The sequence below is a fragment of the Mytilus trossulus genome, chromosome 11 (assembly GCF_036588685.1).
Source record: "Mytilus trossulus isolate FHL-02 chromosome 11, PNRI_Mtr1.1.1.hap1, whole genome shotgun sequence".
NCBI lineage: Eukaryota > Metazoa > Mollusca > Bivalvia > Mytilida > Mytilidae > Mytilus > Mytilus trossulus.
Window position 1 is genome coordinate 50443526 of NC_086383.1, and position 17787 is coordinate 50461312.

General features: G+C 32.6%; 2 protein-coding genes across 5 annotated transcripts in view; one reads left to right on the top strand and one right to left on the bottom strand.

Moving 5' to 3' along the window:
* Nucleotides 1–3259: 3259 nt before the first annotated feature.
* LOC134690129 (uncharacterized) lies at nt 3260–4096 on the bottom strand (the record flags this gene model as incomplete). Its single annotated transcript, XM_063550103.1, has 1 exon — nt 3260–4096. A coding segment is annotated over one exon (693 nt), but the record flags the coding sequence as incomplete, so codon positions are not given.
* A 2116-nt stretch (nt 4097–6212) lies between these two features.
* The window catches only part of LOC134690452 (probable glutamate receptor), a 28973-nt gene continuing 17398 nt past the window's right edge, over nt 6213–17787 (top strand). For 2 of the 4 annotated variants that reach the window (XM_063550420.1, XM_063550423.1), the window contains exons 1-5: nt 6213–6400; nt 13444–13578; nt 14038–14340; nt 15780–15970; nt 16877–17056. In XM_063550420.1, coding sequence (XP_063406490.1) covers nt 6331–6400; nt 13444–13578; nt 14038–14340; nt 15780–15970; nt 16877–17056 — 879 coding nt within the window. In that variant the 5' untranslated portion in view covers nt 6213–6330. Of the gene's footprint in view, nt 6401–8537; nt 8639–13443; nt 13579–14037; nt 14341–15779; nt 15971–16876; nt 17057–17787 lie in introns of those variants that run through there. The other 2 variants (XM_063550421.1, XM_063550424.1) reach the window with 2 other exon arrangements.

Genomic DNA, 17787 nt, shown 5'->3' on the forward strand with positions numbered 1-17787 from the left:
TTTCGTTAATCTCATAACCATGGCTTCTTCAAATCGAAGAATCCTTTCCATTCTGTTTGATTTTTGGGGGGATTGTTTTGGTGGGGTTGTTGTCTCTATAACACATTCCCCGTTTCCATTCTCAATCTTATTTCAGTTGAAAAATAGTTTGTGTACATTTATAAAATTATCACTTCGTTTTTTGTGAAGATACATGATTGGAAATAAATTCAATGTGTATATCATTGCCTTGATTTATGGTTAATCATCGACAACATCTTATCATAGGATTTCAAAAGGTTTAACCCTAAATTCATTAGATTTTGCAAACAATGCGCTGTGTTTTTTTCATGCGAGTTGCCTTTTGAAAGGTGGTACTTACCAATATATGTTTTAGTATTGTCTTATGTGCTAGAATAGTTGATGACCTACCAGGTTATTGTCTGTTCACAAAACGTTTTTATTAATGTCGCATTTGACAAGAAACATAATGTCGACGATGTAGAACAAATGCATGCGTGATATCAACTCGTACAAGTATCTGTTCTCATATACATGAATGTACTAGTACTATATATGAAACTTTAAAAATTATCATAGCAGAAATGTTCATAGCCTTTAGGTATTTTGTCAGAATTTCATTTAAAAAACAAAATGGAGACTGTCTTCGAAGGTCACCTCGATTGTATATTAGAAAGCGTTTAGACTTAAATGCACACCAAATGCTAAAACATATTATCAAGTCCATGAATCGTTAGTATTTAGACTATTTATAATTTGGATATACATTTTTTAGTATACTGTAAATCAATAACCCCGGTTTGAGAATTTAGGTCAAATCGGTGAACATGGATTTGACAGCTAAATCTCCTTTAAAGAATACGTGAACGGTATATTGTGCAATCCCCAAGTCTATCTTTTAAAGAACTTCCATGCAGAGAAATAATTGCATTTAATTGTTTTCTTCAAAATATCAATTAGGGAATTGAGTTTAATCCAATGCCATCACCAGATTTAGTGATAAAATCTAAATTAATAAGAATGTTTAGCAAATTAATTAAAGAAAAAAGATTGTATGAGCATTTTGAGATCTTTAATCGTGATCCTGTTAGATGTGTTATTTCACTTTTCCTCTAATGTATCATAAAACCAAATATTTTCCGTCTTCTGTGGTATATTTTTGTTTTTGTCTGTGATTTTTGTTTGATCTGAAAAATAAACCTTTATAAGACAATGCTGAAAAATTGTATGGTCTAATATTATAATTGTTTTACTTGATTAGTTACTGATTTTAAGTCTCATTCAAGTAGCATAAAAAGGGTCTTAATCCGTCTATCTAGAAACAGAACTGTTTAATTTCAAAGCTAGTGGTGAAAGAAAGATTTTCTTTAAGTCTCGCTTATTCATATATGATGCCGAAACAAGTTTTCGTCTTCAATAAGACCATGTAGAATTGAATTATAGTTCAAAGTGTCTCCATTGTTTATTTGCATTGTTTTATGTAAACTGTATATTATGTATAATGTTTTAAGCCATTGGCCCATATGGGCGTAAAGTGCTTTTCAATAAAGATATTAAATAATTGATAAAATGAAGTTTAAGTACTAAACACTAATACTTCATGCTTGAACTCGAATAATGATTTAAAATTTAAATATTTAACAAATACTTAACTTCACTAGATTCTCTATTGCCTTTTGGCATAATATCGATTCCTTATTTTACTATTCGTTTTCGGATTTCCATAATAATAACATGGCATCTGGCTTCAAGCAACAAAATTTAACAGTTTTCTGCATTTTGGTGTGCCCCCTTGTTTCTTTAGACCGAATCAAAAGAGTAAAGAAAATAGCCATTTTATGCTGAATATTTACAATATCAATTGTGATGCCACGGTAATTAAAGTTTTTAAATGTTCTCAATGAACGTCTATACCACATAATTTACTGTGTTGTGTCATAAAACATGTTCTCTTAATATGACATTTCAAAAAACTACAGATCGGTATAGGGGTAACACGCTGGATGTCACATGAAGCGCATGATCTGCTCAAATTCACTCGATAATACCCAGGTTTTGGTTGGTTCTTGTATCTTAATCTTTAGTTTTTTATGTTGTGTTTTATGTACTGTATAGCTATATATAGATAAAAGAGAAGATGTGCTGGAATTGCCGATGAGACAATTTTTCACAAGAGCCAAGCGACATAGAAATCAGCAGCTATAGGTCGCAGTACGGCCTTCAACAATGCGCAAAGTCCATCTACTAGGTGTGTTTCGTCGTCGTCTTACCATTGCATTGTCAGTTTGTAGTTTATTTTCGACTTTTCAGTTCGAGTATCCCTTTGGTATCTTCTATGAATTCTAAATATTAGGTGCTTTTTTAAACTATTGGTCTGCAAAGCTGATCTCTATGGTAATCCATCTTTTCAGCAATAGAACGATTTTATCAAATGACAGAACAACTATGTGAAAAAACATCATGACATCATAACAAGATTGTGTCCATAGTTCATGGATGCCCACTCGCAATGTAATTTTCTCCGTTTATTGGACTGTGGTATCTTAAAACTAGAAGGATAATATTATAGGGAACATGTGTACTAAGTTTCAAGTTAATTGATCTTCAACTTCATCAAAAACATTAACTGAAAATTGAAACCTGAAGCAGGGAAGAGGGATGAACGGATGATCGATCGAAAGAACGGACGAACGAACGAACGAAACCAAAAACCATATTGCCCTTAAGTGGGTATATAAACTAAATCAATTATTTACATTTACCCCCCCCCCCCCCCTAAAATGTCTAATCATTGCACACTATAATGTCCTTCTATAATTTCCTCCGTTGGTTTAACTTTTAATTATCTCACGAATGTACATGGTATTCGGTGGACATCTTCTTACTGGATGCGGTCCCTTCAAATTTATGGTGTCTTCCCGATTGTCCCACTTTTTGAAATTACAGGTAAAAAGGTAGTGATTTTTTGTGGGACAATCGGGAAGATGTTTGTGGGACAATTGGGAAGTTTAATTGTGGGACAATCGGAAATTGTTTTGATTGTAATTAATCTGTTTTACAGTGTGAAGTAGGTAATTACAGGTAACTAATAATTTTTTGGTATTTTAACTTGTAAAATATGGAAAAAGAGAAGATAAAATGATTATTAAATATTTTATTTTGCACATATTAATATGAAAAAGCACTAAACATAGAATATAATGTAAATTAATAAAATATAATACATCAAGCACTACTCATTTCTTCATTTATGTATGATAATGGGTTTCAATCAAGCATTTTAGAACACAATTGATAATATAAAGCACACATATTGTAGAAGGTTCAACAATAAAGCATACACAATACATAAATATACCATTACAGCTTAATCATACATAGCACAAAATATCATTAAACAAATCTAGTCCAAATGTAACAAATAGGAGGCAGTGTCTGCAAACTGAAATACAGTAATATCACCATTCTGTAGTTGATCTTTCTGTTGTTGAAGGCGCTGGTTGAGTTGGGTATATTTCCTTCTTTTTGTAGGTCTTACTCCCCCGGCATGGTACTGGATAAGAGTTATCTCGTTAAATGCCTGTTCTTCTTTGAGGTAGTTGAGTAGTGTGTAGATATTTGGGTGTGGTACTTGGATCATTTTCTTCAAGCCGCTGTGCCAACCTTCTAGGAGGTTTGTTGTTCTTGGTCCTTCTGTTTGGTAGTGATTCCACAGCTGTCTGTTTGCTTCAACCCAGTAAGTAGTGACGTAATCTGTAAAAGGGGTAGTATTTGCAGTTGAGTCTGAGTTTTCTAACTCTTCTAGTGCATGAAACCAGACTTCTTCTACTTCTGCTGTTGGTACGAGTGGGAGAACTGCCGCCCTGCGTATCAGTTGGTGGATGTCTGGTTCCCCTTTGTAGTTTGTGACGAGCCCTGTTGATTGCACTTTACGCCAAATACATTGTGTAAAGTGGAAAAAACAGCCTTTGATAGTAATTCCCGGAAAAGATGATCTGGCAGAATTCTGTACAGCAGATTCGTAATCTATGAAGAATGTCGTTGGGTTCAGTTGAATCTGGCGTTGGGTGCAAGCATTCTTCAGTAGTGAGAAGAATCATGTATAGATGTCTTCTGACTTTCCAGGTAAAAGTGCAAAAACCAGTGGGAACATCTCTCCATCAATCAGTGCATGTAGAGTATACAGCTGTTCAAAGATTGATGGACATGTGTAGAAGGTACCATCAGCGTAGATTGTATTGTTGTCGTTGTTTGCCAGGTGTTGTAGGTTGCTGTCAGTGGCGAATACAAGAATCTTATCGAAGGTACCATCGTTGATAAGCAATAATCTTTCAGCAGCTGTAGTTTGGGTCCACTCATCCCGGAGGTCAATGTTCAGTAGAGATGTTACTTTAATACTAATTTAGAATTTTAACAAAAAAATATTAAATTTATTTATACTCTTTCTTTTTTATTTTAATGTATGCATTAAATTGATATTTATGCAGAATATTAACAAAACAAAAATTGTAAATGTTGTTATTTGTATATGTTTTATAATTAAAAGTAACATTTTAGATATGTTTTTAGATACGACATATTATATTATTTAATGAAAAGTGCATTAATTTCATAAATTAAAAAAAATCATTTCTTATACTTAATAACATGGATATAAAATAATAATACTATATAAAAGTTAATAATTAATTCTTGTTATTTTAACAAAATAAACACAAAGTCATCTGTTTATTTAAGAACATTTCACATAAAAAAATAATGTGGGACAATCAGAACTTTTCATGTGGGACAATCAGAACTCTAAAATTTAAAAAAGTGGGACAATCGGGAATAAACCCAAATTTATAAGATTTTTCGTCTTGTCTGGATGTGGGGTTTTTTTCTGATTATGTGTTACTCATATGGCAGTCAGGGCTAATGTTTCAAGGCAACAAAATCGGTATAAAGAGCAACTAAAGTTGTATTTCTATATTTCTAATTTTACGTTTTCATCATAATAAAAGAGGGACGAAAGATACAAGAGGGACAGTCAAACTCATAAATCAAAAATAAACAGACACGCCATGGCTAAAAATGAAAAAAACACAGACATATAATAGTTCACATGACACATCATAGAAAACTAAAGACTTAACAACACGAGCCAAACCAAAAACTGGGGGTGATCTCAGATGCTCCAAAGGGTAAGCAGATCCTGCTCCACATGTGGCACCCGTCGTGTTGCTCATGTTATTACAAACCCGGTAAATAGTCTTATTCGGTAGATTAAATTCCTGAAAGGGAAAGGGATTGTAGTTACGACGTAAGGAACATATCCGATATCATCTATGAAACGGTCAACAAACTCGTGATGGCGTCCGCAAAATTTACAAAGAGATGATTTCAACTTTAGTTCATGTTGTTGTTGATTGTTGTTTTCACAATGTTATTCTGATTTGTAAATATAATCACTGGATGTTCTTACAGGCAAATAAAACAACCTTCAAAATTTTTTCAGTGTGTTGTATTCCTATGGGAAATAAAATCTCAATTAATTTACGGCAATAGAAATTTATCTGTGTTCAAATCGCGTGAATCAATCAAGAAATTAATTAAGTTATTATTCAAAAACAGATGGAAAAGTATTATTGAATATCATTTTATAAATCAAAATGTGAATAATAGGCCAAATATTATACTATTGATTGAAAAAATTTCTTCTACAAATAGGACGGATCTCATAAACTGATATAAGCTTATACGAATTTTGAACACGCGAGTGTTTCGTCCTGAATAAATTGAAATTGTTTCATTGTTGTTGCACATTTTGTATATAGTAGGGCAGTAATATTCATGCATCTATCTCTACCTATGTAAAATAAATTCAAAACAAACACCTTATTCTAAAACAAATAAAGTACTTTTAAATGTAGTTATGCGTGTACTTAAAAACGCGTATTTGATATTGCTATACAAACAGCCTAAAAGTTTTTAGCTTGCTAATTTACAAAAGATGGCCATATTTGTTTATACTTTCTGTGCTATCGATGATTTGGTTATTTCACCCATTTGTACAAACTAAAAGATAATCTGTTCAGTTCCGTCTCGCTTACGGTCCTCAAACTGCAGGGTATAATATTCAACAGATGCGAATTATACTAATATTCATTATAATAGTTCATTAATAATACAAGTTTTATTTCAATTATTACTTGTCAATAATTAAACAATCATTTAATAATTATTTACAATAGTTAACAATATTCCCTCAAGGCAGCTTATTGATTCCTGTCCATCGTATTTCTTGTTCATACAAATCTCAGTATGTAGATGTATATCTAGAATTCTGGAATGATTAGACAATTTATAACCGTCTTTGTGCTTAGTGTGCCTCTTGTTGTGTCAAACCGAATCAAAATAGGTAAGAAGTTTTGAATTAAATTTCTTAACATTGAAATACGTTATTTTGCTCTTAAAGCGTCTACAAACTTGTTGATTATTATATGTATCTACATAATAGAGATAGTTATATTGAAATCTGTAATAATTGTTAAATATTTGTATATGTTACTATACTTTTACTTGTGAATTGACGTATTTCATTTTGGATCATTTTGTAATGCTACAAACATTTACATGTGAGAATGGCCCTACATACAGTGTAGCGGGTGTGTAAGGTACATGTGTCATCATTTGACATCATTAAAAAATATAAGTACCAACACTTTAAGTAGGTATTTGCGAAAGCCAGTAGTCTAGTAGTCACGAATGGGAAGAATCAAACTGGGTCTTCCTCATTGTTGAAGGCCGTACGATGACCAATAGTTGAGAATGTCAGTGTCATTTTGTGTCTTGTAGAGAGTAGACTCATTGACAATCTTATCACATCTTCTTTTTTTTATATGCAATTATCATCTTCAACTGGTTCGAATGAAAAGTTTATTTCTAATGATTGATCAGTCATTCTTAACAATGCCGTTAGTTTTTTCGTTTGAATTGTTTTACACTGTCATTTCGGGGTCTTCTATAGCTGCCTATGCGGTATTGACTTTGCTCATTGTTAAAGGCTGTACGGTACCCTATAGTTGTTGATGTCTGTGTCATTTTTGTCTCTTGTGAAGAGTTGTCTCCTTGGCAACCATACCACATCTTCTCTTTTTTTATAAAGGATGCGAGTCTATTTAACTACACAAAACAAGTAACTTTCGTTTGTTTTTCTCGGTTGCTTCTTACTATCTTTATAAGTCCAAACCCATCAAATTCGTGATTAATTTTCGCCTTGAGTGACCGTTTCAGAAATTCCCCATCGGGTAGGAAAGGAAAAAATGCATTTGTACGTATATGGTGTATACACGGTACATGTATTTGATTATACGTTGATAAAGAATTTGAAATTGGTGAAGATAAAAAATCTCCTGAAATTTTATAAAAACCAAAATCTTTCAAATGAATAGAATTTGAATCCTGTCCTTCATTTTCAGAATTTGCAATTTCAAAATGTAGTATGTTGTTTCATTGAGAATCATGTGGTATTTAGAATCTGTTAACTTGGCGGTAAAATAAAGTGTCTTATGCGGGGGATATGTTTTCCTAGATACAATTATTTCTTATCTTTGTTTCGACTCAGGTAGTCGGTGCAGCGGTGTCGGCAATGACAACTCATGTCGACATACTGATTTACTTAATCATTTTGTTTATATCGAAGTGGAAAAAGCGACACATTGTTATTATTTACAAATCAACAAATGTCATCCAAAGAACCAGTGTCCTTATGACGTGTATAGAAACAGCTATGGACGTCCTTCAATAAAATCACAGTAACATGACGCGACCTGCGTATAGTGTACGTGTATAGTCTCCGGCTTGTACTTTGCTTCTCTGGCGAGCGAACGCTGATTTGTAAATTGCTTTTAACATACCAGTTTGATTGTGTGTCCTCGTCGCGGTCCGCATTATAAAAATCCTTTCGATTTCATTTTTTTTTTAAATGAATAATTTTGTATATAAATGTTAAAAGAGGGACGAAAGATACCAAAGGGACAGTCAAACTCATAAATATAAAACAAACTGACAACGCCATGGCTAAAAATGGAAAAAAAGACCAACAGAAAAACAGAAAAACAATAGTACACATGACACAACATAGAAAACTAAAGAATATACAACAAGAACCCCACCAAAAACTAGGGGTGATCTCAGGTGCTCCGGAAGGGTAAGCAGATCCTGCTCCACATGCTTAATATGTTCTGTGCATCATTTCGTTTTACAAATTATTTATTTAAGTTCAATGTAAAGATCGTCAAATAAACTTTTTATTTATTTGTTTTCTTTCTAAATAAATATGTACTGCTTCATCTATTGATTCCTTTGAATAATTGACCAATTTGACTACCAGTATTATATCATGATTATGTCACCCAATAAATGCTAATGAAATGTTGTTTAAATACGATTTAATAATATATATGCCACATGGTTAATTACAATTCATAATTATTGACAATAATTTTCCAAAAGACTTGAGATTGATTAATTTCTTTCCCTGCTAGCATTTATATCTCAGACTGCATTCTATTCTAACGTTTTGGGATGCTTTTGGGGAATTTAATAACTTGCATGCTATCGTTGCCTTTTGTGGTATCAATTCGACTCAAGATAGGTAAGGTAAATAAAATGTATTTTTGGAAAATGTTTAATAATTTGATTTTTGTGGGCATGTTTAAGGAAGTTTACTTGTCATGTTTTGGGATTTTTTTGTCAGATTATCGGAATCCTCTGTTTTTATCCATTTGAATGCCTGAAAAAAAATGTGACCCCTATTTTTTCCTTTTATAAATCTTTTGAATGTATAATGATAAGCCATCTGTAAAAGTCTTATAAAATGTTAATTATTTTTTAATAGTTTTTGAGAACTTATACTTCAATGGCTGAGATCTCGAAACCAAGCACATTGACCCATATATATATTATTTTGTTTTCCTCTTTTAATTCCTTTGTTAAACCCTATCAATATAAACTAGTGGTTCGAACATATACATATTTCAAAACTTAGAAGCGAACTCCTTTAAATAAATTCTCAATAAAAAAACTAATATCTAATCGTAAATGAGATATTTCTGATATTTTATATATATCATTTTAGGTGGTAAATGTATGATTTTAAGAAAATTACTTGACATATTTGATAATGATTCCGTTCAAGTCGACTTTAATGAAATTTTTCAAGAAGGTTTATTTTTCTTGATTTGATTTTTCAAATAGTCTTCTTTTGAAAACAATACTTCTTACATTTTATCTATTCAAAAAAGATAGGAGAAAAAATAGTGATTTCGGAAATATTTTCTGTATTTTGCTAAATTTAATTCATCAACTTGCTAGCGATCTTTGCTTGCATTAAATCGGGGTTTTTGTTAACAATTTCATATAAAACTATTCAGTATCCTATATATATACTTGAAATAACACACGCTCTCAACCCATTTTTTTTAAATTTCACAGCTTTTCGCAAGTGTCAATGTGCACATCTTTTTTTTTTAAACTGAACTAGTTCAAACATGACGATTTTAAGGGGAATAAAATTTCGTTATCACTTTAAGGCAACATTGCAACTCCATTCATCTGCCGTAAAACTTAGACAATTTTGACTGTTCTGTTTAAGTCCTTTTCTTTTTAATGTTCACCATATGTTTTTTTCGTTTAGTTTCCCGTGCTGTTGTACCCAACCTATTATGAATCCTTAAAATACGTACAATTCCCAAATTCCATGTCTTTCGATCTGTAATCGGTCCAATAAGTTTGTATATTCCACGATATCTGAATATCAAATTCAAATATTCATCAATATTTAACATACAAATATTCGCTAATTGATATGATCGTTGACACACTGAAACAATTTTAATCCTTCTACTGTACATTTCATATACAAAGACTCCAAATCCCTGACGCGAAGTTGACATACATTAGATTGTTTCAATATTCTTTAGAGGTTTTGTTTGGTGACATAGCTTATTTACGTCTCTGCGTATTTTTCATTTTTACAACACTGTGGTATTGAATAGTTTCAAGCATGGGGGAAAAGACCGATAAAGGAATACCTTTAAAAAGAAATTAAACAATCGAAAAGTAAAAATATTTCTTAATGGAATTTCTGTTTAATAAATATTACTCTTTATGCTTTTGGTGCGCCCGAAGTACATTTGTCGAATTACCTTCCACGGCCCAAACCCTTCTATTCAGTTTTACTGCACATTTTCTCTAATTTACTCGATAATTAGAATATTTTGATAACAGTAGGACTTAATTATTTACGTAGTTTTTTTAACATGTTGTAAGATCCCCGAATAACTGAATTGGTCCTATAATTTGCCAATTCCCTGGACCAATGTGATGTACCAATTTTACAATCACATATAAGATAATTTGTGTTCTTTTCCGAATTTCAGAGACCTCCTTCAGGGTAGTAAAACTAACCCGGTATATAACTCGTTCTCTATTATTTCTGTTATTTTAACATTTATTTTTTGTTATAAATTTGACAAAATCACAGAATGGATTAATTATTTTGTCCAAATGAATGCTGATGTATTAACATGGATTATTTTTAATTTAACAGACATAAATAAAATAATATTTTATCATTTTCATCAGTTTATTAATTGACAGATTCTGTGTTGGCCTTCAGGGTTAGATATAGTGTCATTGAGCTTCGGCGAGTCCAGGTCGAGAGTCGAGGTCGGATCAATGAGTTGATCTAGAATCTGTACAAGGATCAATACAGAAATTGCCAGTACATTATACCTTGATTCAACGATTAAAGGTTCTATAATAATTTAAACCAAGAATCTTACGATTATCCAAATATTATGGATTAAATACAAGTCCGAGTTAAAAGTATTGTATCTAAAAATGAAATAGGCTACAAAGAAGACAAAAAAAGAAATGGAATTAATTGCTCACAGTAACATATTATTTTCTTTTGCTATTATACTAATTGAGATATTGTATGTAGAATAGTGCTGATATTATTTTGTGTCTGCTATTTTTGTTTTGAATAGAGTTTGTATTAACCATACTGTTTAGTTTATTTTATTTACCATGGTTTGGGGCGTAAACAAATTCTACAAATAAAAAGAATCGTTTACTGTTCAAAGGTCTTTAGGGAAATCAAAGCTGGTATTTTTTTTTTTATATTTTTACTACTGTTACACTGTACTGTACAGTGGGGGATCCAGAACTTTTCATAAAAGGGCCCGCTGACTGACCTACGGAAGAGCCCGCTCCATTCAAGCTTCAGTGGTTCCATATATAATCAATCAAATATTTCCCACGAAAAGGGGAAGGACTCCCCCCTAGATCCGCCTATACTTTAACATTAGTACTGTGTTAGTTGTGATTTCTTTGTGTACGGGCTTCAGGGGCGGATCCAGGATTTTGGAAAGGGGGGGCGAAGATTTTAAATTTAAAAATTTTGGGACCTTTTTTGGGCTAAAAAACATAAAAATAAGTGTAATATACACTATTTAAACGGTTCCTGGCGTAGGGCATGTATATTTTATAGTTGCTGTTAAGTGTAAGGGTTGGACATTGTTTATGCTGTATTCTCCCTATTTTAAAATTGTCTATCATAAAATGATACTTATTGATCTAAAGCTATGTACTGATATATTTGATGTAGGACTTGTCAGTAAAAAATAGACATGGAAATTCGATGAAATTTACAATACGACCGACACAAGTTAAAAAAGACAAACAAGCAGTTTTTATCAAAATGTCTGATTAATTATGTTTCACCCAACATAACTAAGGGAACCGAAGTGAGGGGTTCCAAATCCACCAAAGACTACGAAAGTGTCTGAAATGACAACGAAGTTATGAATGACGGTCGACAAATGGAGACATAAAGGTCACACCTGCCAGGCAGGTTACAGTCTGGTCTTGAAGAAAAGTATTCAATATATATAAGTCCGGCGAAACAGACATTCCGGTCAGACATGCAAACCCCGGCAACAAAAAAATACGCCCGTTTTTATTCATCATGTTCTTTTAATGCTAAATAGTTTTGTTTGAAATGTTTGTTTTAAGTAGCAAAAAAGTGGACAAGACTATTGTTTTCAATCCAGATACGGCCAGAGTTTTTGTTTAAGGCAAGAATCAGAGTCAATTTTTTTTCTCTCAAATATCTCAGACTGCCTCCTCAAATCAAATGCTTCGTACCTGAGACTTGAAATCTTTCTAGAGCTAATACTGACTGGGGATCATTATTCAGCTATGTTATTTCAAAAAGGCTGGGGTGTTTGGGGTTAAACATGTTTTCGTAGGTAAATAATATTGTGGAACTTTTTTTTCATGAGAGTATAATAGTCTAGAGTATTTACTTTTACTTTCTTTTTGGTGGAATAGTGAAACAGAAGTCAGTACGTTCTTGCTCAATCCTGTGTCGCTTTGAAGGTTTCCTGATTATCATGACATCCTCAGCCTAAGCAATGTGTATTAATGTAATTTGAATTTCAAAATGACCGAGTGACGTTTTTTCAACGCACTGATCAACTCCACCATAGCAAATCACATAACTTTGACAGTCAGTAAATACCAGCGAAAAATATCTTTATAAGAAAAGAATTGTCGTATACAAATTAAATACTCGGGAAATGGCAAAGTTCACGAATTCTAGTCTGATTAATCATTTTACAAAAAAAAAAAAAAAAGTCCGAGCAAAGGGTACGCCCTCTACGCCCCCTCTGAATCCGCCACTGCGGCTTTGTAAATATTGTTTATTTGACTTTACCATCGCACATACAGTTGTAGTTGTGGAATTGCAGGGTGATAATTTCAGAAAAGCCATATGGGCACACGAAATTCACAACATGCTCATCAAATTGCCTGCTACTAGGTTAAATAATGCTGCTGGGGGACTGCTAGACCCGGCCGGAACACATCTTCAGCTTAAAAGTAGTTGATTTGTTAATGACGATGATGTATAACATACTTGCAATATCTATTTACTATTAATTTCCCGTTGATGAATTTAGTAACTATTGTTAGAACTGAGATTCAAACTACGTCAGGCTTACTTGACCTCAGAGCAGCTGGGTTATTCTGTTAAGATCATTTTTTGTCATAAAGCTTGCTTTGCAATGTGAAAGTTTGGTGTTGCTGTTGAAAGAAAATCCGGCATGAAGTTAAGGAGATAGACCTGCGTTAAGGGGAATAACTCTTTAAATCATAAGTACGTTTGTATTATCCATTTTAAATTATATATTCTAAGCATCTATGTTACATAGATTATTTTCAATCTGTTTCACTTAAATGCCTAAAACACATTGATGACACTTTGATTTTTACAAACGCAAAACTGATTGAAAAAGTTATCTCCCTAAACCAAGGTCTTCTCCCTTAATTAAGCGAATTATTCTTTTTACGTTTATCGGTAACCTCTACAACCTTCTTTCTTTATTTAATAAGGTGTAATTATTGATGAGGCTGCAATATGCGGAGTCCTTCCGCCTTCAGTAGTGATAGATTGTTCACGTAATTGCACAGCAAACATTTTATGGCAACCAATGAAAGACTGGACATCGTTCAATATTGTAAGAACAGGTAATAAAACTATTGTAAAGTTTTAAGTATACTCCTATCTATGAATCGTATACCTTACTGATTATGACTTCACTGTTTAAAATCGTTTATAAGGTCCATATACATGCATGTACCTAAGTTTTGATTGTATGACGGCATGAGTTCATTTCAGCTGGTTGCGTTCGTTGAACTTCCTTCAAACTTTTTGAATCAAATAAAAAAAATACTATGGGCCATAGTTCAGCCTTCAATAATTAGGAAAACCCATACCGTATACATTGGAATCAGCAATAAAAGGCCCTGACATAAATACATGCACTTGGATGGAGAGTTGTCTCATTGACACTCATACCACATCTTCCTATATGTATATAACAATTCAAACGAGAAAACCAATGGTGTTATATTGGACAATACAATAAATGAAAAATATAGACAACATAATTATAATGAATTACAGTCTCTCGCTTTTTCTTTCAGGATCCAGTCTTTACAACGAAGGAGCCGTAGCAGTATATATGATAGGAAATCTTTCAAATACGTATAAACCCCCTGATTGGATCCAACCTTTGTCTGGAATTGGTCAAATTATCAGTACAGAAAGTCAAAACCATTCTGACTATTGTTCTAGCAGATTTGATTTTCCAGATTTAACTAAATCTTTCTCCAACCTGGAAAGTAGGAGATTAAATAGTTATGACACTAGCTACTCAAAAATGTTGATGGAAATATTAAAGGAACTTAAATGGACCAACGCTGTTCTTGTCTATGAAGATGATTCAGGTAGGTTTGTAAGTGTTATAGATTAACTCATCATAGATACCAGGACTAAATTTTGTATATACGCCAGACGCGCGTTTCGTTTACAAAAGACTCATCAGTGACGCTCGAATCCAAAAAAGTTAATCAGACTTAATAAAGTACGAAGTTGAAGAGCATTCAGGACCAAAAATCCTAAAAGTGTTGCCAAATACAGCTAAGGTAATCTATGCCTGACGTAGAAAAGCCTTAGTTTAAAAAAAAATCCATATTTATAAGTCCACCAATTCATATGTTTGTTCGAGCTCATTGATATTTTCCCACTGAATGTCAGAATAAAACACGTTGATAATGGTGATAATTGACTTTAAAAACAGAAAGCTTTACCTGAATGGATAAAAATATGTCTACGAACTACATTTTTTTAAAGACATTTTTCGTTTAACTGAGTTCTTAAATAAAGACAACAGTAGTATACCGCTGTTCAAAACTCATAAATCCATGGACAAAAAACAAAATCGGGGTAACGAACTAAAACCGAGGGAAACGCATTAAATATAAGAGGAGAACAACGACACAACTACAAAACGGACCAAGCATCAGACAAAACACCACGAGAATAACAAATATAACATGAAAACCAAATACATGAATATATAAAAATATCCATGCAATTATACGATATTTTATATTGAACATTCAAAGGTTCCTTTTCGTAATTTGTATCTATACAAAACGAATATTAGCGTTTCCGACGAAATTAATCCAGAAAATACCTATAATTAAATGTTATTTTAATATGTTGGTGTATTCAATTTTAGGTTTAGTAGGAATTTTGTAATAATACATCTTGGGTAATTATAAAGTTGAATATGCATACTTCTATATTTCGAACGATGAAAATGTAACGGAATTTGATGAGACTGTTATTAAAGTGAGAGGGTTAGCGCTATAGAACCAGGTTTAATTCACCATTTTCTACATTTGAAAATGCCTGTACCAAGTCAGGAATATGACAGTTCTTGTCCATTCGTTTTTGATGCGTTTTGTTTTTTGATTTTGCCATGTGATTATGGACTTTCCAAATTGATTTTCCTCTGAGTTCAGTATTTTTGTGATTTTACTTTTTACTGTTATCAATGGAGATAATAACACAATGTTGACTGCTGTACCCCTATTTTTGATATTCATACCTCTTATGGCTGTTTGTTTTGTTCACACTCGTTGTTATAATGGGATTATATGCGACTGTAATACAAGTGAGAGGTTGAGCCATCTATAATATACCAGGTTTAATTCACAATTTTCTACATCAGAAAATGATTGTACCAAGTTAGGAACAAGACAGTAGTTATCCATTTGTTTGATGTATTTGAGATTTGATTTTGCAATATGATTAGGGACTTTCCTTTTAAATTTTCCGCGGATTTCACTGTTTTTGTGATTTTACTTTATATATTTAGAATTTGAAGTTAGTGGTTTAACAGAGCAGTTACAGCTAGATGGTGTCTTCCTCAGCATGTACAAAATTGATAATGGTTCTAGCAACGAAGATATTTACGACCTTCTGTTTCATGTGTATAATATTTCTGCCTCAGAACTTTTTATCATAGTGGTAGGCGGAGGGAAAATGCTGAAACGACTTATGTTGGAGGTAATTCATATTTTAGCTACTCTGAAAATATGTACATGATAAATATAATGTAAAAAAAAGTGTGAGTGATCACAGATACGGAATGAAGGTTTGTTATGTGGTTTAATGATCTGGTACCTATTTTTGTATTGCAGGTCATATGCATTTGATATTACCACATGTACGATACCAAAAACACACAAAAATACTGAATCAAATTAATAAAAGCCTAAAAGATTTCAGCGGCTATAACTCAAAGGAGTTTCGAAAAATAAAAGATATAATTATAAACCGAATAGTTGTAGTTTTCATTTGGCAAACAATTCGCAATTTTTCGTGAAATTAAATTGAGAATGGTAAAGTATGTAGTTCTTATTGTGAAAGCTTTCTTTACATAAAGCGATAAAAGGTAATTAATCGATTAATAGATATCCACAATGTTTTGCAATACCAAAAACTACCGCAATTTTGGTGTTATCATACAATGTGTTAATAATTGTAGTTTGTTCTACGTTTAATGACAAACGGAAAGGTAACAACAAGAGAGGCTGTAATACCCAGTTTACCAACCCGGTCTAGCTTCTTTTTTGGTGGTCATGCGAATCCCTCGTCTTGTAATTGTTTATAATCTTAATTTGTCTCAACTACAGTGAAACCTGAATAAACCGAATCCTGCATATACCGAAAACCTTTATAAACCAAACATGTTCTTAAGCACTGTCCTATGAAATTTTGTGCATTGTGAACATGATAAAACCGAGCTTCGGCCAAAACCGAACGAAATCTTAAGTCTCGAAGAGGTTCGGTTTAAACAGGTTTCACTGTACATCGATTTAAAAGATTTGAACATCGATCGGTACAGTACTGCTGTCATAATCTCAATATTTATTGTATCAAACTTTTCTTTTATGTCTTTTTTTATTTCAGGCAAACACATTTGACGATAAGCGTTTCAGAGAAACAGCTATGCACTACAATTCACGTTGGCTTTTGTTTCATATTGACCATCAACCTCTTAATGATGTATCTTTGTTATCAAATTTAAACAACGTTGCCATGGTTAATATTCCACACAACTCAATGGCGCTAGATATTCCTGAAAATTTGGTAAGTTCAAAGTTAGTTGTTTTATCAATATATCAATAGATTACATTGTAAAGCTCGGGTAATATTCAACAAATTGTAATAGGCTTTGTTTACCAAGCTTGGCATTTAAAGCATGAAGCTGACATTGTTTATTGCCAGAAACTCAAGGGATTTGTTCGACGTAAGGCCCAACTGAATTATACTACAAGATATGCAAAACCCACTGTTTACATAAGCCACGGTACCGATACAATATAGTTATCTCTATTCTAAAGCAAAATAAACAAATCAGTTCATTTCAACTTATTTTTTCGCGATTTTTCACTGAAACTCAGGGTAAAATAATCGAATAGGAATACCCAACCCATGGTTCAATGCAAACAAAAGAGGGACGAAAGATATCAAACTCAAAGTCAATCTCATAAATCTAAAATACACTGACAACGCCATGGCCAAAAATGAAAAAGACTAACAGAAAAACAATAGTACACATGACACAACATAGCAAACTAAAGAATAAACAACACGAACCCCACCAAAAACTAGGGGTGATATCAGGTGCTCCGGAAGGGTAAGCAGATCCTGCTCCATATGTGGCACCCGTCGTGTTGCTTATGTGATAACAAATCCGGTAAATAGTCTAATTCGGTAGGTCTACGACTTCATTGAATTATTTTTTAATGATACACTACGTCCTAAATGCTTTTCACCTTCATACTTTATTTGGCCTTCATAAAAAAACATTTATTCGA